Genomic DNA, 20,773 nt, shown 5'->3' on the forward strand with positions numbered 1-20,773 from the left:
CGACTCAAAAACCATTTTAAAACCTATACAATTTTAAGATAGCTCCAGACACAAGATTACGCCTAAGTTCCGGAGCAAATACAACATCTCTCAACACTAGAGATTTTCCGGAACTAAAGACTGGCTCTACTTGTCCTACACCAAGAACTTGAGCTGTAGAGTCGTTGCCCATATATAGAACTTCTCCATTATCCACCTCCTTGAAGGTTTTGAATGAAGACCGCTCCTCGCACACATGCCTTGAAGCTCCCGAATCGATGTACCATGAACAATCATCCTATTTTGGATTGGGATTGGCTAGACTCGTCTTTCCCTCCACCTTGCTCATTCCTTTTGTTCATCTTCTTCTTCCAAAGGAAGCAATCCTTCTTGAAGTGTCCGGGCTTGCCACACTCCCAACAACCACGTTATTGACCAACTCCACCATTCTTAGGCTTCTTGAAATTGTTGCCTTTGGTGTAGTTGTTAGCCCTCTTCTTAGGATTTGAGTCTTTGGACTTTCCATCCTCCACCATGTTAATGGTAGAAGAATTAGGATTTACCTCCTTTTGTCCATCTTGAACCCGAATGCCCTCTTCAATCCGAAGATGAGCACCCAATTGTTCCACATTTATATCATCTTTTCTATGTTTAAGAGTATTCCTAACATCTTTCCAACTTGGTGGTAATTTGTCAATTATTGAAGATACAATAAATGTCTCATCCATACTAATATTGTGTTGTTTAAAGCTTCCTAAACTTCTTTGGATTTCATGGAATTGTTCCATCAGTGGCCTAGTTTCAATCATCTTAAAGTTATTAAAATTACTAACTAAGAACTTCTTACTAGATGCATCTTCGGCCATGTATTTTGACTCAAGGTCATCCCAAAGCATTTTAGCAGATTCATAGAATTGATAAACATCAAACAAAGTGTCAGACATACCGTTGAGAATGTGACCACGGCATATGTAGTCATCGTTCTCCCACTTGTTCCTTCTCCTTGAGACCTCCAAAGTTTCTTCTTCCACAATCTCGGGTTTTGGAGTACTCAAGACATATGCAACCGAAAGAGAAGTGAGAAGAAGTGCATCTTCTTCTGCCATCTACGGAAACCCACACCTTCAAACTTATCAAGTTTCTGAAAATTCGAAGTCATCTCACGAACTGTAGCCATCTTCAAGTAATATTGCTTTTGGATTGTTAGAAAAGGTTTGAGGGTGACAAAGATGATTACAAGATGAACAATGAATCTTCTAGGCGTGTTGGGACACTTTCCCAAAAGCAATATTCCTACCCTATACTAAGCACGGGTTACAAGGAATTCACTTCCGAGATACAAAGAAGAACAACAAAGATCACGCTCTTTATGAAATTCGTCAAATGAGAATAAGAGAATAAGAATTTGTTGCAATGAATGAAACTTGTGCTTATGGAACTTTGAGAGAGTTTCGTTGGTTTCTTTTCATTCACATAGGAAGCATATGATTTATTAGAGCCTTTGCAATGTTTAAAAGAACGCAAAACACAGCAATAACCGTCACTCGAAAAATCGCACAACCAAGCGAAAGGACAGAGGAGCTTGCGCTCCTCAAAGGAGCGAGCGCTCCTTCCTCCTTTTCTTCACTTTTCGTGTTTTCTCGATTCCCCGCCGTTTTCGTGCGAACGCTCCGAGCCCGAGCGAGTGCTCTTTCACTAATGTATTACATACATTAGTCAACTCTAGTCCACACGTTACTTCAAGTCACGACACCTTATCCTATGTGACTTAACGTAACGAAACATGAAAACCAACACTCTGATACTCTAAGGGCGTGTTCGGCAACAATCCTGTGGTGATAGCTTTTAGCTGTGATAGTAGCTGTTAGCTGTGCTGGTAGCTGTTAGTGGTTGGTGTGTAGCTGTTAGCTGTCCAAGTAGCGGTGTAAAATATTGATGTTCGGTAAAAGAAGCTGTCAAAGTAGCTGTGTAAGAATAACAAGTTAAAAATTCAAATAAAACTTTAACATATAATTTATACACCACTAAAAGCTACTCAAAAGCTACAAATTGTAGCTTTTGACAAACACTACTGAAACACTACTTGTACCACTAAAAGCTACTTACACCACTACCTTGCCAAACACTCTTATTTTTTCTAATTAGTGTTTTGACCTAGTCAAGACACTAAAAGCTACTTGAAAAGCTTGTGCCGAACACGCCCTAAATATCCAACGAGTCATACCAAAATCATCGTCTTTTATTCATGTACTACTTAAGGAGTATCACGAGTCGCCAGTTAGGGGTCATCCGATGATTTAAAGACTTATACTAGAATGGCAGCGGATTGATTTTGGCTTGGGAGGTGTAAAGATGTAGCCACATATGTCTTCCAGTGTACAATTTGTCAACAACACAAAGTATCAAATCTGCGCCCAAAGCTGCTGCAACCTTTACCCTTGCCGGCCATGGTGTGGGATGAAATCTCCATGGATTTCATTGAAGGACTTCCTCGTTCAAAGAGGCAAGATACTAGTCTATGGTGTGTGGATCACCGTTTAAACTATATTTCCTATCCCTCAAACACCCGTTTAACGCTCTCTATGGTGAGTTATTTATTCGGGAAGTAGTGAAATTAGATGGGTTTCCTTCGACTATTGTCTCATTGTCTCAAATAGAGACAAGATGTTGATGAGCGGTTTTTGGGAGGAGTTGTTTCATTTACAAGGAACAAGTTTGCAACGCAGCATACCACCCACTGATGGGCAAACCTAAGGTCGTGAACAAATGCTTGGAGACCTACTTACGTTGTTTCACTTCCAGGCATCCTCATACTTAGGAAGAATTTGTTACATTGGGCCGAGTTTAGGTACAATTCTTCTCCCCACTTGGCTACCAAGATGACACCATTTAAGGCTCTTTATGGCCAAGACTCACCACGCATTCTAAAGTTGGGAAGAGGAGCCACCCCGGTTGACAGTATGAAATTGGTTGCTCGTCTTTACGGACCCTTCAAAGTCTTACAAAAAGTGGGCATGGTAGCTTACAAATTGGAGTTGCCTGAGCATAGTAAGCTGCAGCCCGTCTTCCATGTGTCTCAACTTAAGAAGGTAGTGGGAAGTTCACAAGTAAATGCTGACCTGCCACCCATGATCACCCCTGATTTGGAGTGGGTGGCTGAACCAGAAGAAGTGTTGTGCGCACTATGGGCCAAAAATCTGTAGCCACTACCGAAGTCCTCATAAAGTGCCAGCAGGCCCCAAGTTACATGGGTTGAGTTCCATTAAGTCCAACTGCGTTTTCCTAACTTTCACCTTGAGGACAACGTGAAATTTTGGGCCCGGGGTAATGCAACAAACCCAGCTAGGAAAAGGCCTCCCATAGTTCTCACTTACACTAGGCGTGGCAGAAGGAATCAACTTAGGTGGGAGTGGATGACCATAACAAATTCTGATAATTGTTTGCTTAGGTGTCACTCATGTGTCAGGAGAGTATGAGAGTGTGGCTGCTACAGCTATAAAAGGAAAGTGAGAAGAGAGAGAAAGGCATTCAGAGAATTGTAAGGAAAACACTAGTGGGAGAGTTCTGGCCACTCGAATGCCAAGAAAAGCTTGTGATTATTTATGCTTTCAATAATCAAATTATCTCTCTCTCGTTGCTGAACTTGGTTATTGACTGTGTGTGAATGTTTTGAGACTCTCTTGAGTGCTTGTGTGAAATGTCGAGTTCCAATTCATTACAGTTTCATGTTAGTATCCCTGACTAGCCCATGCCCTAGAACTTTTATTATCACAATTACCAAACAAGTTAATTTGCTTTGCTTTAGCATTCTTAATTCCCTAGTGTAATAACTTAGGGGTGCAACAAAACCATTTTATTTTCACAAGATCTCTATCTATTTAGCTTGAATAGGCTTTCTTTGTAATTCCTTTTCTATTTGGGACATCTTATCCTCCTGCTTTGCAAACTCTCTCTTTTGATATTTATAAATGAAAAGTATTATTGGTTTCCATGGGGTAAAGGGAATAGAATAATGAAAGGGGTAGAGAGGGAAAGGAAGCTAAAACCCTTTGATGAAAAAGGTTGTTTGGTTGGTATACATCCAATCCACCTCTTTCCTCCCCTCAACATCCCTCCACCATTACTCCCTGTCTCTTCTCTTGATGATCCCCTGCTGCCCGGTACCACCGCCTCCCCTCGCCTTTCCGGTGCCTCCACCACCATTACCCTATTACGGCTACTGTCAGCCTGCACCCCTTCTCTCTATTTCTTTCTCTTATATCTCATTCTCACCATCCCATTGTCAAATTTGAGGTTTTAAAGGCCAAATTCAATCATAAAAACCTCATATATGAAGTTTTCGTGGTCGGATTTGACCATCCAAAGCCATGATTCATGATAAGAATAGGTATTTCCCCATTCTCACTCTTGTTTTTCCTATTTACCAATTCTAGGGTTTTGTTGGTGGTAGATTGTTTTTTGTTGGTGGTGGGTAGTTTTTTGAGGGTGGTGAGTGCGTTTTACAAGTGGTGGGTGGTAGTTGGTTTTCATCGGTGGTGGATGGGTTTTCGACTTTCCGTGGGTGGTGATGAGTTTTCGGAGGTGATGAATGGATTTTCGTGGGCGGTGGTTAGGTTTTGGGGTTAGTGGTGGTTTTTGAGATGTTTGGTGAGCAATGGGGCGGCGTTGGTTGTTAGGTGATGTATTTGAACTAATAGGGATCAAACACAAGAGTTCACGTGCGGAAGTATCACTCAAACAAGTAACAGTGGATAGTACTTAGACATTTAATGATAAAGGCTAAGCCACACAAGAAACAATCTAAGCAATGGGGCGGCGTTGGTTGTTAGGTGATGTATTTGATCTAATAGGGATCAAACACAAGAGTTCACGTGCAGAAGTATCAATCAAACAAGTAACAATGGATAGTACTTAGACATTTAATGATAAAGGCTAAGCCACACAAGAAACAATCTAAGGGTTTTGATGCATAAAGGCAAGGTAACCAGCAATCAAGAAGGATGAACACTCAAAGCATTTGAAAAACACAAAGCATAAACTGATTTCATTAATTAAATCTAAACGTACAATCTTAAGCTATTTATAAGAATAAAACATAAACCCTAATAGGCTTAGGACAAGTCCCTAAGTCCTAGACTGCTAACACACTTCAATCATGTAAAATTCATCGTTTTAAGAACAGAGGCAAAACCATGAATCCTAATCAAAACAAAATAACAAAAACTAAAACCGGCTCAAACAAGGATATGAAGAAGTTCACCAAGTGAACTCTCCTAAGCTATGCTAACCACTTAGCACGCCACTCTCACGTTTTCCTCATGCATACTCATGCTTAATCATGCAAACAACTACGCATGTTGAAACCCTTACAAACATTCCATGCATTGCCTCAATTGACTCCATATCTAAAGTAACATTCTTATGCATTAAGGCTAGCACATCATCAATCATACTTGGATGATTAGGAAGGTGGGGTCAGGCAGTTTTGCGGTGGTCAACGTCGTGGCCAATGATAGGCCAAAGTAATCTTGGAGTACAGGAAAGAAAGGATAAGTAAAACCTTGGGGGGAGTACACAATGCATATAGAGGACTTTGGGGGAAAGGAGGGCATAAAGGGAATGATAAATATGAGTAAACAAACATAAAGAAAGGGAATCAACACCTTTCTTTCCCTTACCCTTTCTTGAAGCCCCCAAAACAAACGCCCCCTAATAGGTTACAATGATGCTACTTACATGCAGCACCAAAAGGAAATGAACTCTACAAATTCTAACACTTAAAAAATTGCACTTGTGTGAGAGACAAATGCGTCAGGTATGCACTAAAGTATAAAGTCGCAACAGGAGAACACAATCATCGTTCCTAGAACAAGACTCAACAAGCATACAAAGAAAAGTAAAAAAACACTTTTGTGGTACAAGAAAATCCTTTTCCTCAAGATTTTTCAATAATAACACAGCATAATATTACATATATACTCGAAAGAAAGGTAATGCGAAATTAAATACCTTCATCTTTTCCTGCAACTTCCTAGCATCCAACTCTTCTCCATCAGCAGAAAAATCCATTGAAACCATTGATGCCATGGCTGGCTGGCCTATGTATTCTTCAAAAAGCTCACTTCCAAAAAGCATTGCAAAGATTGCTGCTGGGTCTATAATCCCTTCACTAGAATTGAGGATGTTTGTCATATCAGATACAGAGAGCTTTCATTCGTAAGACAAACTAAACTATACATCATTAATGAGCAAGTAAAAAAAGTTTGAGTTGCCGGTCGTCTTTGATACATTGTTAAACAATCCCACAGGGGTCAACACAGACAAACACTAATAAGAAGCAAGGAAGAATATTCTATTGCAAACTCCCAACCAGAATTCCTATACAAAGATCTTGTCATCCCTATCCAACCACAGTCCGCAAACTGTAGCTAAAAGATCTTTAAAGAACGATAATTAGCTTCCCATCTAAAAGTTTTCAGAGTTTTGGCAGCCTTGGACAGTTCGAACAACTATTTCCCAGAAGGGCCCACAACAAATGGTTGGATTACCATTGTACAGGTGTTAAAGAGGTGCTAATCTCTGGGCACAAAAGTGTCACTGCAACAGCAGCATGATATTAATATTGGCGGTATTTCCCGCTCATCTGGTTCCAGTTGAGGCACCAGGAAATTATTTTAGTTTCTGTGATACTTTGAGCAGTGAGGCTGCTAGGGAGCTCAGAAGCTCATGGTGTTCCCAAAGCTTGACAGGTATAGAATGTCCCGAGATATAAGAGAAGCAATTTGGGAGAAGTTTACTCTGATAGTCTGATCCGCTTCTGAAGTTCAGACATACACCCAACAATAGAGATTTTTAGAGATTTCATGAGGTGGGCCTTACAGAGGCAATCACAATGTGGTTATCAATTAGGTGACTAATGAACTGGTAAGTAGAGCACATATACTTTGACTAATCATGAGAGCCATTCTCACTCACTTCGTCTACTCTTTAACCTTGTAACCAAAACATGCAACTTACTCCAGTCTTTAAAAAATTTGAAAGGCTGGAGAGCGTTGATTGAGAGCTACCCTCCCTTCAGCATCTTCTGTACCTTTGACACCTTGAGTCAGTGCAAATGACAATATTCTTGCTCCTCACACGCAAACCAAACATGATTTATTCTCAAAGAAAGATAAGAAGCATTCTGCCACTGGGCGTGCTATCAATTATTCTACCACTTCAGAGCCCTATTTGTGTTGAAGGCTTCAACTGTGAACAAGCTGAAGATATCAGCCCCCAAAAAATATTTTTGAATGACCACGGAGAACTCAAAAAAGGATTCCTTTTGGCTTCTGCATCAGATTGGTTTCTTCTGTAAAAAGATGGAGGTACCCATTGAAGATCATGAAGCTATATTGATGGCCTTCTTGGCATCATTAGGAACTAGTAGGAAGCAAGAAGTAGTCGATAGTAGGGGCACAGAAGCTTTGGATTGAATGGACATGTTGCAAATGACTAGTGTGCATAACCTCATGGAATGGGAGGGACCCAAATTTCGATTGCCCACACAAGAGAGTCAAGGTGAAATGAATTTTGAGAAAGTACTTTGCTGATATTACAGTTCTTTAAGATTCCCAAATGGAAGTAATAAGAAGAGAGACATATAAAGCTCTTTTCAGTACCTTTCGGATGTCTCGTAGTGCTTGTGTTGTGATCCTAACATTATAATCCTTTTCACAAAGGTCCCTTGACGCTATAACGTAAGATTATAAGATATCTCTGTTGTTATTGACCATATCAATCTCCGCACAACCCCTTGGAAGGTGATCATTTCACATGGTCGAGCCACGAAGATATTTAGATGCTACCTCGTATCGACCGCTCTCATTTCTAATCGAGTGAAAGACCACTTGGTGCCCAAGAGTCAAGTATTAGGTTATGAGCATCACATGACATCTTTTAATTTGTTGACAAATTAATTAATGATAACTCAAGGGCACAAGCCTTTTTGTCCTTACCCCTTAGCTCTCCTTTCGTATATGGGTGACACCCCTTTGATACCTTTCTACTAGAAAAGAAACAGGGTTTAACTTTTCAATGACAAAAGAACAACATCAATCTTTGATTTTCCATCAACGAATCAGCCAATTTAAAGACCAAAAGCAGCTTTATACAGTTTGAAGATGGATATATGTCTTTGGAAAATTTATCAGAAATAACCTTTTAAATACAATTTTTTGTGAGAAACAAGCTTTTAGAAAAATCTGGCAAAAGAAAAGCTTTTAAAAAGAATTTTGCGAGGAACAACCTTGACCCATTTTTCGGATTAAACCCAAACAAGTGCAGAGCACGTGACCAGCATCGCTTATATTTCAACCCTATTTCCCTCCATTTTCCGGCATTAACCAAGTATTTCAGGCGTTGACTCCATCAGTATATGTTTGGATAATGGAGGGAAATAGTGTTAAAATATAAGAGATCGGGGTCACGTGCCCTACACATGTTTGGTTTTAACGAGTCAACGTCGTAAAAGTACTTGGTCAATGCTAGATAACGGGTCAAGGTTGTTCTTTGCAAAATAAACTTTTTTTAAGATCTTCTTTTGCTAGATTTTTTAAAAGGTTTTTTCAGACAAATTTTCCTATATCATTTGGAGGCAAAGTGTAAAGCAATGTTGGGAAAGGTAATCATAAGATTTTATTGTATAGCACATAATAGAACTATGTGATTGATGACGTTCAAAGTAGAGGAGATTATTCTCTATTGAGGAACCATCAATGAGACTAGCAATAGCAAATTTATGAGAGGCTTTATCCAAAAGGATGGACTCTCTTTTAACCTCGTCTCTCTGAAGGACACTCGAATATAAAGAAACCTTTGTTTTAATTTCTACTTCTTATGGTATTACAGCTATTCAATTCATATATTCTCAAGACTCAAATGCAAGATTAGTAGTTTTGTACTTTTTTACTCCCTTCGTTCTCTAATTATAGTTGCAACTAGACTTTCACGTTGTCCAACACACAACTTTCACCATCAATATTTATACTTATCTAGTAGTAAAAATCATAGAATGTAGGTGATATACATTGAGACAAAACGGAAATCATTTTAAATAACATTTATTTCCATATGTTAGTATAATCATATGGTCAAAGTGGGGTATGTTAGTAACGCACAAGTAAACAAGAAACAATTTCCATAACTAAGAACTGTAACTAATATCAGACAGAACCTTAAATTTTGGGTACTAAAACTGCCTCCTTCCTAGCACCAACCCACTAATGATTCCTATAATAAGGTCAAATCTATGTGAAATTGTGGATGCTACTTAAATTAGTTAGCCTACTCAGATCTGAAACCCCACTTCACCATCATTTGAAAACACTAGTTTTCACATATAAACTAATGTGAAGACCATAAAATTCTTCTGTAAAATATAAGCTACTTCCAGAAATAACTCCACTTGGCTCCTGCATATCCCGGCCATTCACAGACGCCAGCATCACACCACCAACTAGAATTAATTAGACAAAGCAGAGTTCAAGATCTCTAAAGCATACAGGAGGCTTCAGCATACATTAGCTACAAAATCTTATGGCAATATCACCCTCTATGCTATCAAGATGGACAGACAATACAGATGGGTGGATCAGCCCCCATGATTCTATCCAAAAGGTATCAAAATGAAATGACTTCCACCTGACATAAGTCAAACACAACTAAATCACCCTTTCTTGAGGAAGGATCCCAAGTCCCAATTCAATCACAATACGCCTAATCATGTGAGACACTTCAGATAATATGCCTTTTCAAAACCTATACTATATATCAAAATATAGGATATGCAATGAAATGCCTCCCTTATTTGTTCCTTCTCTTTTGACATGTAGTATGAAATTGTATAGCATGATATTCAAAACTTTTCATGTCTTTTATATTGAATCAGAAGATTATATAATTATGTAAGATATGCCACCAGTATTTAGCTGCCGCTATTATGCAATGTGTTGTACGAAATCCATCCACGCAAACAGGATGCCTAAGCATAATGCAAATGGCTGTTGGAATGAAGACAGAGTATAGAAAAGAGAAACTGACGTAGAAATTCCAGATTTTCCGTATGCATCATAAGCCTGACGTTGGGTTGGGTCACTCAATACCTGATAAGCCTCTCCCAGAACCTGAATAAACAAAAAAGTTCAAGCATAAGTCTACGCAAAAAATAAATGAGCATTCTGTAAGGCCTTGTTGGGACCCAGTATTGATTGAGATTTGGTCCCATTGAAAATGTAATTCAGGGTGTCAAAAACCTAAGCTTTTTCTGTCGGTGGATTGAGCTACTGCTTACTTACAGCACCTTATTTTCAGTTCCTCCTCTTCTTTAGATAGGTTACTCTGTATGCTCTAAGTCTTAAGATAAGGTTTACAGTTCTCTCAATTTTTGGCTTGTGTTCTATGCTCAAGCCTAAAGCTTTATCTGTTCACTTGTGTAACACACCACTCTGTATCGCAACTCTCAGACCATGTAAAATGGTGAAAGAATAGCAACCTCCCATGCACGCCTCATCTATGAGTATGACGGATGATGGCACCACTACCGTTGTAGGAAGTTAAAAGCGGGACAACTGTGAGGAAGTTGGAGTACTGTTGTCCCAACATTAGAATTGGACCTATCTTACTCAGACTCAAGGAATTCATATTAGGCTCGGATGTGTGTCCAATTATCTAACTTAGCTATTTTATAAAATATTTTCATGGTTTGACACAAAATAAAGTATCAAAGAGTTCATACACGATAGTACAACCCATTTGGGAGTTGGGGGTTGGGGTTATTGTTGACCCAACATTATAGTTGGAAACTTGGACCAATCTTACTCAGACTCAAGGTACTCGAATCGGACTCGAATGTGTGTCCAAGTTTCTGACTCTGCTATTATGTGAAACATTTCCATGGTTTTGACCCAAGATGAAGTATCAAAGCGTTCATACACCATCGTACATTACCCATTTCGGAGTATCACGGATCCGACACGGGTACTTGGGATAAATGAAAAGTACGAGTGATTGGACCAAGAGCCTCACCCAACGGTTGAGGAACATGTGGCTAAAGATAGCTTTGTTTTCCACCAGCTACTAAAAATGCAAAAATGTGCCAATGTAAATATACTTTTTAAAAAATCTTCATATGATAATTCCAAAATAGAAACTCTATACTTTTTTCGTCTATAAAATGAGTTTATTCTTAACATATGTTTTCACACTTTCTCCACCTATTTTTCTTTCTTCCAGTATTGTTTGGTTTCAGATTTTTCAAATTTTTGTTTCACAAATAATTATTTGTCTCTCCCTACTATATTTTGCCATTGAGTTTGTAATTTTGTATGATTTATATGCCCAGATACAAACATGCAAAAATAATATGTTGGATAGTTAGAGATAATAAGAGATGGGGTATAGTAAAAAGTAGGAGAGTACTAAGGTTATCTAACCATAGTGGAAGAAAAGTAATGGATGGGGCAAGTGAAGGAGTAAGGTTCTAGAAAGTGTAATGGATGGAGCAAAGGAGAGAAAAATTTAATTGGGAGTGAGGCACCCTCACCAGTGTTGGTCCTGTCAAAGCATACAACATCCATTGAACCTATGCTCATTGCATGTTGAGAAGTCAGATTCAACATATCTGCTATCTGATTTGTCTTGACCTTAAAATGGGACAAGGGGTTTGAAGATTTGGACATAGGTACTCCCTCAATTAATATATATACAACCTCCGTTTTTCTTTAATTGCTATAATTTGACTTTCACATTTGTCAACGAATAACTTTGACTAATAACATGATATAAAAAGTTGATATCATTACAATATACATTAAGACGAATCCAACATATTACATGCTAATTTTTGTTTTTATATCTTAGTCTAAAATTACCAGTCAGAGGTAACACATGAATAGTGCAAAAGCCAGTGTTGAGATATAAGAAAAAGAATGAAATATAAAACAAAAGAAGTGTATAGAATAAAGTTCATGTGAGAATGCTTCTTATATGAGAACGTGAGAGCAACGAAATTTTAATCCATTTTAGTAAGAATGTAATCATTTATTAAGATGTTACATGATAATCCTTTCTCCAGAAAAATGAAGTCTTTTGTAAGATTGGCCCTGCAAGGGAAAAAATGATTACAATATAGACAAAATGGATTACATGTTGCTAAAAAGGATTACTACTTAGTGTAACTCCCAAGTCCCACGTTCTCATATAAGATTTATTACCACCAAACCCATTAACAAAGCCTTGCAAATAGATTTATGAAAGTGCACACATCTACAAAGCCCAAAATGACCTGGTTTTAATTTTGATTAGTAAGAAAAACAAATATATTAAAAACCAAGGGATGAGACCCATTGACCGAAGGAGGGCTAAGGACAGAACTCAACCCCTTAAACTATCATAGAGCAATATTATATGCAAATTAAGAAACATCAACTACTGTCCAAAAGGTCAAAAGCTGATAAAAGAACTTGAGACCGGGAAAGATACACTCACAAAACCATCGCTTTCTTTCTTTCGAAGAGCAGCACCAAATCACCAAGGGAACCCTCTTCAACACATCGACAAAACCTTTCTATGCCTTTATTTCCCAAGCTACAATAACATCTTTCACAAATAACGGTTTGATCCAATTTATCCCTAAGCAAGGCTAATGAGAAGTGCCACTAATAAAGAACCAAAGGAGAAAAGAGTAAAAAATAATTAAGACACTCTCCTTACAACACAAACGGACCAATGATATTAAAAGCCTAAAATTACTTACTATCAAAGAATGACAATATCAGCATATTTTGACCCACAATCTAAAAAACATATGATAGAAACGTATACCTATAGGCACTTCTTTAACTTTAACATTCTCCAATATCCTGCTTTTCTTACCACTTTTTCCTCCCTTACTAACACATCATTGCTCCTCTCTTATACCAAAGACTTTAGAAAATTTTGCAATCTCCTCCTGAACACCAAACACCATCATGATCCCATTGTCTCCTTCTCATTAACATATAGATCTGATCACTTTAAGCAGTTATAAACCATCTATAGTCATCTTCACTCTTATAGCCAACTACCATCAGTGAAAGTGTGAAACTATTATTGCCTCCTTGTCATACCGACAGTGTTGAGGCATTAGTGTTTGCTTAAACTTACTGTACCATTATTGCCATTGTCCTTGAAGTCTTAAAGACCAATTCAGTCCCTCTGTGATATTATAATTATACGAGCAGCCATATTTCAGTGCAATGTAGAAAATCAGATATGAACATATACCAGAATCTGTGTTGTTTCATGCCAATATAGGTACGTCACAAAGGCAGCCATGACCGGAAATATAGCAATTACCTAGTCTAACTACAATGCTGGCTTGCTGAGACTTCTGGGCTCAGCTCCTTATGGACCTCCCAAGCTCCAACCTTTTCTGCAAGTGCTATATAGACTTCAATTTTAGTTGTAGCGTTACCTTGATTAATGGGATGCCTATCTTATCCTATGATCTCATCGCCAAATATTGTTACTTTTCCTCCCTTTGCATTCCCTCCATCCTATAAACATTGTCAGAGTTTCCAGAGCCACACTATAACTAGAGTCTAGAAATTTCCATATGACAAGTCAAAACCTAAGAACTAGTACAGCTTAATGGGCCAAAGTAGTGTTCTAATCAGGGAAAAAATACGCAGTCGCATTCGCGGGAATGGTCGCGTTGTCGCGGGAACGGCTTGTAACGGCGAAATAGAACCTTTTGCGGCCGACGCGGCGTGAATTTAAAAAAAAAATCACATTAATATGTTTTAAACTTATTTGCATTTTTTTAGTTTATGAAGCATTATTACAACATAATATAATCAAACTAATAGAATATCATGTTTCCTCAACTATATAATTAAATCATAAAAAAAAATTGGCCAATGTTTGAAAATAACGGATGTAACGGGGATTAAAGCGTTCTAACGCGGCGAGTTCGCATTACGGAACGGACAACGCGGCAAGAAGTATGTGAATTTTATTATGGCGTTCCGTAACGGGAATTCGCGGAACGGCAAATCTAAAATCCGTTACAGAACGGGAGAGTTTAATTCCCTGGTTCTAATCCGTGCATTTCATCTCTTTTGTGGGAAGAGTGCAACCTACTGTATTGGCATGCATTTTAAGGAGATCATGGGATGAGGAGAGAGAGAGAGTGAAATAGGATAAGGTGTCAATGTGATGATCAGAGATAGAGAGAAACCAGTAACCAGAAAAATTAAGTTGCATTTATTTCCAAACAAACCGAAATGAAAAGGGTAACACTCTTTCAAAAACGACGTAAGCATATCATTGAAATACAAAAGTATCTCAGTGAGACATTCATAATTCAGCAGGACCAAAAGCCATGAAACATAAAAATTGATGTGAACAATCGTTATAAATATGCATTATGCAATACCATAGACCCTATTCTTTGACCAAGTCAATGCAAGGAGGAACCGACTAGATAAAGTACAAGGGAATTTATGTGCCCATCTGTAACAGTTATCAGAAGATCAAAAGATATTAGAAAGAAAACATCCAAAACAACAGTGGTATAATAGTTCCATTAATATCACACCCAGTACCTATAGTCAATTACAACTGTTAGCCATGGGGTACGTATCCACGCATCAAACTCCTCCGTTTCTAGAAAATTTGTTGTTTTTGGTCCAATATGAAATATGAAGTGTCCATATTCATGTTCAAAGGTCAAGTGAAAAATAGGCAGATAGCATGATGCTAAAAAGACCAAAGGCACGTATCACATCTTGCTTGAAAGATAACAACTAAGACAAATCATAAGGCTATATAAGGAAGACATGCTTACCTGGAAATTTTGAGCTGCAAGAGGATCATCTGGATTCTTATCAGGGTGGACTTGTCGTGCCTACATTTCCACATACACGGACACGCAAAATGTTAAATCAAAAAACAAAAAAGAAAACAGAAGAATAAAAAAAGACAGAGAGACTTTGGTAAATGATGGTTTTCTCATCAAAGTTGAAACAATAATAATTTAGAAGTTAATAACTTCATAAAGGATTTGAGCTCACCTTAACCTGCTTATATTCAGTTACAAAAAAGACACGATGTCAAAGATGTAATGGCAACCCAATGAGAAGAATACAGGATTCACGAATGGGTGAAACAAGGATGTAAACTCCTTAATAATTTGGTAGTGCACTTTGGATAAGAAGGAAATTAAAGGATTTGTTGCTTAACATCATGACTTCATGCTCTTAAGTTCTTCTTTAAGGTTTTTAACTAGTTTAAAGCAAGCACTTCATTCTGAGCATCAATTTTCTGGTTTTCCAATCTAGATATTATAGATTATGTCATAAGTTTGTGTCTCCAATGCTTAAAGTTTGTTGCTATGTGATGGTCACCCTGCTTTATGAATCCTGTCAAATCATCCTCCGCCCCCTCTCTCCTATGAATCATTAAGGTTGCATTAAAGAAAAGTAAAGAAATATAAAGAACAGGATGGAAGGGAAGGAGAGAGAGCTTGGATAAGGGGAAAGAGAGAGAGGAACAATTAACCTTAATATCTATATAGTTTGTCTATATCTCTCTCAAAGGTATAGAAATGACAATCCAATGGCATTCTATTAACTTAGTCTTTACGACTACACTAGGATCTCACTGGTTTCGTCAAGGGCTTAAAGTAAATTACTAAGCTTAAATATTGACTAGTATTGCTCTCACTTGAAAGTTGCATGTCTCACCTCTAAAAATAACTTTGAATAATTACCTTTACCGATGATAGCATTGTTGAATTTCTTGTTATTATCATAGTTATATTTTATGTTGAACCCTTAAGAGAGGGTAGATACTTTTCCCCAAAGGAAGGTAAAACACTGTATTCCTTTGTTATAAAAGAAACCGAGGCAAGTTCTCTTCCTGATTTCCATATTATAGAATAAGAACGCTACCATATATTTGGGTTATTGCACAAAACACTGTCCAATGATTATTCCTATTTCGTTGCATCTAGATACGTTATTTTTCAGTTTTATCTGCAATAATTTAAAAGAACAATTATCATTATGGCTTTAACTTTTACCGTAATGACATGTCTTAAGCAATGGATGAAAAACCTAGTATTGACCAAAACCATGACTATGAAAATCTAAGCATTTCTATGGATGCCTATGTTACTCAAACTCTTCACCTCACCTTAAACCGAGTCTGATCCTTGACACTTGGACATGGGTTGGACACTTGGACTTGGGTTGGACACTTGGACATGGGTTGGACACTTGGACATGGGTTGGACACTTGGACATGAGTTGGACACTTTGACATGGGTTAGGAATGTTTGTGTCGGATGTCAGACATGAGTACCCGAGTACGAGTAACATAGATGGTTGCCGAAGGTCTCAAGACATGGGTTGGACACTTGGACATGAGTTGGACACTTTGACATGGGTTAGGAATGTTTGTGTCGGATGTCAGACATCAGTACCAGAGTACCAGTAACATAGATGGTTGCCGAAGGTCTCAATATTTGTGAGTATACCCTAGCTATGATTCTTATTAAGGAGTTACCACCATCTTTAAAGGACCCTAGGAACCAACTCATGCATAAGAAAAAGGGCTTAACCTTAGATGAGCTTACAGGACACTCAATTGACGAAAAGAACCGCGTTAAGGATAAAAGGTTCAATCATTCTAGCACTTTTAAGGCTAAGCTACTCGAACCATGGTCTCTAATAATTCTAAGAGGAACAACAATAAGGGTTCAACCATAGGAATAAGGAGGGATTTAGAAATCCAAATTCATTGTGCATGTGGTAGGCCTCCACCACAAAGCCAAAGATTGCAAACAAAAAAAAGACGGACGAGATCAAGCCAATCTTGGTGAAGATGCTGAAAAAACCGCCGTTATCGTGTCAAATGCAAATCTGGTTGGTAATGGTGCTTGGCAGATCGTGGTAGTGGAGCAACTATACTCATTTACACCAACTACTAATGTTAACAAATTATGATGAGATAGATGACAAGAGTGTTTCTATGGGTATATTATGTTATTGTTCAAGAAAAAGGAAAGATAACTCTCAAACTTAATTGTGATAATTTCTTACTCTTATGAATGTTTTCAGTGTTCCCGAAATCCTAGAAACTTCATTTCGGCTAAAATTACTTATAAAAGTTGGACTGAAACTTGCTTCTGATTTTGGTGGACTTGTTATTACTCGTAATAGGGAATATGAGAGGAAGGGCTTTGTAACAGGGGGCATCCTACTCTAGATGATGTTATTGAGACTATGAATAAAACTGCTAACACTTCTTCTACTTATGTTCCTAACTCTATTATTCAAACTTTCAAAAATGCAAAAACTTCCTCCGTTCCATTACTATTGCAACATTACCTATTACTTGGAAAGAGGCTATTTACAATGAACTTGACTGTGTTTCCATACTTGAGAATCGACTGATTTGCCTATGAGGTTAATCCATCACTTGTAAATGGATTTTTTTAAGAAAAATTGAAACCTAAATGATTCATTAACGGATATATGGTTGGAATTGTTGTAGAAGTTTCACTCAAAAAAACAACAGATATTTTGATATTTATTCACATTTTGATATTTATTCACTAGAATTGCAACAACTTCATAGATAATCTTGTGTGCATCAAATGAATGTGAAAACTGCAATTTGAAATAGAGACCTAGAAAAGAAATTTACATGGTCCAACATAAAGGTTTTCATTCTTTGACAAGAAAAGAAAGTTTGTAATAAGTGTGGTCACTGTATGGATTCAAGCAAGCCTTGAAGCAATGGCATGGATAATTTGACAAAGTGCTTGGCAATAATGAAATGAGGGCAACTGATATGTTTATTCTAAGCATAACTGTGGTGGTTTTGTTATTGTTTGTCTTTACGTGGATGACGTCTTAATTTTCCGGGACTAATTTAGATCGCGTTAATGAGACAAACAGTTTTCTAAACTCAAATATCCGATATCTTCGGAGTAAAGATTAAAAAAAAAACCAAATGGGATTTCCCTCCATCAGTCTCACTACGTAGAAAAACTTCTTGAAAAGATTTTGACTTTTTGGATGTTGATCAAGTTAGAACCTCTTATAACACAAATTTTCACTTCATGAAAACTAAGGGTGATCGGGTACGTCAATCAGAGCATGCCAAAATCATTGGTAGTATTATATTTCTAATTAATAACACAAGACCAGAAAAGCTTATGTTTATAACTATGCTATCAGTCGATTAAGCAGGTACACCCATAACCCAAACGGAGTGATTCTTCCCACCGCACGAAAACGGAAACACTTACTTCATTACATCCAGATAAATCACTCTATGATTCATTTGCAACATTTCCTTCCCATCTAAGTAAACCAAATCCTTCCGATGCTCGAAATGATTTGGAAGGAGAAACATATTCCTCAAAAGTATAATAAATGAGTTGAGTTGATCGAATAGTAGCAATAAATTGATCAAAAGTGAATTGAAGATTAAATCAAGAACAATAATAATAATAGAGGTGTAAAAATGAGTTGAGTTGAGTTGAGTTGAGTTGATACCTTGATGTAGTAGGCTTTTTTAATCTGATCTTCAGTAGCAGTTGGGCTGATACCAAGGACATCATAATATTCAGTCTCCTTCACCATTGAATCTTACAATGTATTGATGAGCTTTTCTGATCAATAATTTCACTCTAATTAGGAAATCTAAGATTGCCCTTTTTCGGTTCGTCTTCCTTTCCTCTCAACTCGACACAAAGATGTGATCTTTCAGTTGATACAAACTCCTATTATGCTGGCACATTTTGTCCGAGCCCCCCCCCCCCCCTTCTTTTTCTGTAGTCTCTCTCATACATAGTACATACGCGGCTGTTATTTTGACCCTCTTTCTTAACTTTTAGAAAACATAACTAGTTAATAGGGTTGGGCTATGCTCCGGGTAAGAAAAATACATTTATTAATATAATACTTTATTATAACAGCAATAAATACAACTTAGCCCAGTGATTAAGATTTTAGTATATGTACTTAAGGTCTCGATATCAAACCCTATACTACTCAATTTCTAAATTTTATTGTACATGGATTTAAAGCTCCCTAGGAAGAGCGACACGTGGCACAGTTTCTTGTTTATGCACACTTTTTAATATATTTGTATAAATTGCTAAATGCAACCTCATTTTACTAAACACAACTCTAAAAAATACCTAAAATACTCTTCTCTTCATAACCCATTTCTCTCTCTAACTACTTCACTCTCCATTTTCTCTCTTTGCATGTCGTTCAAATTAGGGCTGGTTATTCCAAATCTGCATAATTCTTCTTCCAATTCTCCATAATTCTCCTTTTTCCCTCTTCCTCCATAATTTTTTCCTTCTTTCCCCATTTACATGTGGTAGAACCAACATAGCATTTTCATTCGATGAAACCAAAAGTTTCATTTGGGGCTATTTCCATGAATTATTGTGTTCTTCCTAAGCGAATTGGGTCTTGATTTTTATGGAACGTGCACGAAGTTATAATCACTCCTGTGCTGCGAATTTGGTTTATTTGGTCCCATGATTTGTGCAGCTTTTCCTTCAAAATATGATTTGTTTGGAAATTTTATATGGACTGGTTTATTAGAAATTAATTAGTGCGGGTTAATTGCGTTTTTTAGTCAACTTTCTGAATTTTTTTGTCGAAATTGGTTTGTTGTATGATTGGCTTGTTAGAATTTCACATAAATTGAATGGAATAACTTTTACTGCTTCATGTAAATTGAACAAAATCAATACTACTATTTCATATAACTGGGATAAAATGGTTGATCCTATTTCATATAACTTAGCTTGGATGAAGTGGTTGTTACTATTTCATGTAAGTGGGATGAAGTTGTAGCTATTGTTTCATATAAATGGGATGAAACAAACACTAATCAAATACTTTGCATCTTTAGCACTTCTTTCATAATAAGCACCCTTCGGCACCAATCTTATAACAAACCAAATTAATTCAGTTGTGCGTCTATGATTTGAAGGGGCTATTAATACCATTTAAGATATACTTGAAGATCTGCCACATAATAAGAATTATAAATGATGTGAGTATATAATTCACGCTAATGATTATTTAGTTTGTTTTCTTGGGTTTGATACAGATTGAACAAAGAATAAGGTTTTCCTGAAAATATTTATGTTCTATTCTTATTAAGATCAATGGTCAATTGGACATATAGTCTAGAAGATTAAGAAAAATCCTGCCCCAAAGGGGACAACTATACATATATTTTGCCTGTAATCAACATCATTCTTAATTATTGTGGTAAATTACCTTAAAGGTTAAGATCAAATCATTATATTCCACTTACAAAAGGCATTTACCTTTCAGCACTGTTCTAATAGCAGTACTTGAAATATCTAAAACTTTTTTAAGAAAAAAGTTAGCAAGAAAATTTAATCTAAAGTGGAGTATATATATAGTTGCTTGTTTGATTAAGCATATGTTTATCCAGGTGGACTAACCTTCAATCAAAAGAATAAAGAATACAGAAGACTCCATCTTTGTAGGATGATTCATCTAGATTTGATATAGTAGTACAACAAATGCAGCACCAGTCCCCTGTGAGATTTGCTATAAGATGGTTTTATTGTGGATGAGTTAGTTATGCTATGATGACTATAAAAGAAGGAATAGTGTAGAGAGACACGTTCGTTCAAAAAAGAGTTTGGAATTTGTATTGTGAGTGATACTAAGCCTTGAAAGCTTTCCTCTCAAAAAAAAAGCCT

The 20,773-nt window shown here is 37.2% G+C and overlaps 1 protein-coding gene across 1 annotated transcript in view; it reads right to left on the reverse strand.

Moving 5' to 3' along the window:
* LOC104899248 (chaperone protein dnaJ 10) overlaps positions 1-18,830 on the reverse strand; it is a 42,300-nt gene extending 23,470 nt beyond the window's left edge. The window contains exons 1-4 of the mRNA XM_010686400.4: positions 18,567-18,830; positions 14,846-14,905; positions 10,060-10,142; positions 5,989-6,148 (exon numbers count right to left, since the gene is read on the reverse strand). Coding sequence (XP_010684702.1) covers positions 5,989-6,148; positions 10,060-10,142; positions 14,846-14,905; positions 18,567-18,653 — 390 coding nt within the window. The 5' untranslated portion in view covers positions 18,654-18,830. The remainder of the gene's footprint in view (positions 1-5,988; positions 6,149-10,059; positions 10,143-14,845; positions 14,906-18,566) is intronic.
* Between the last annotated feature and the right edge of the window lie 1,943 nt (positions 18,831-20,773).

This window comes from Beta vulgaris, chromosome 1 (assembly GCF_026745355.1).
Source record: "Beta vulgaris subsp. vulgaris cultivar EL10 chromosome 1, EL10.2, whole genome shotgun sequence".
NCBI classification, from domain to species: domain Eukaryota; kingdom Viridiplantae; phylum Streptophyta; class Magnoliopsida; order Caryophyllales; family Amaranthaceae; genus Beta; species Beta vulgaris.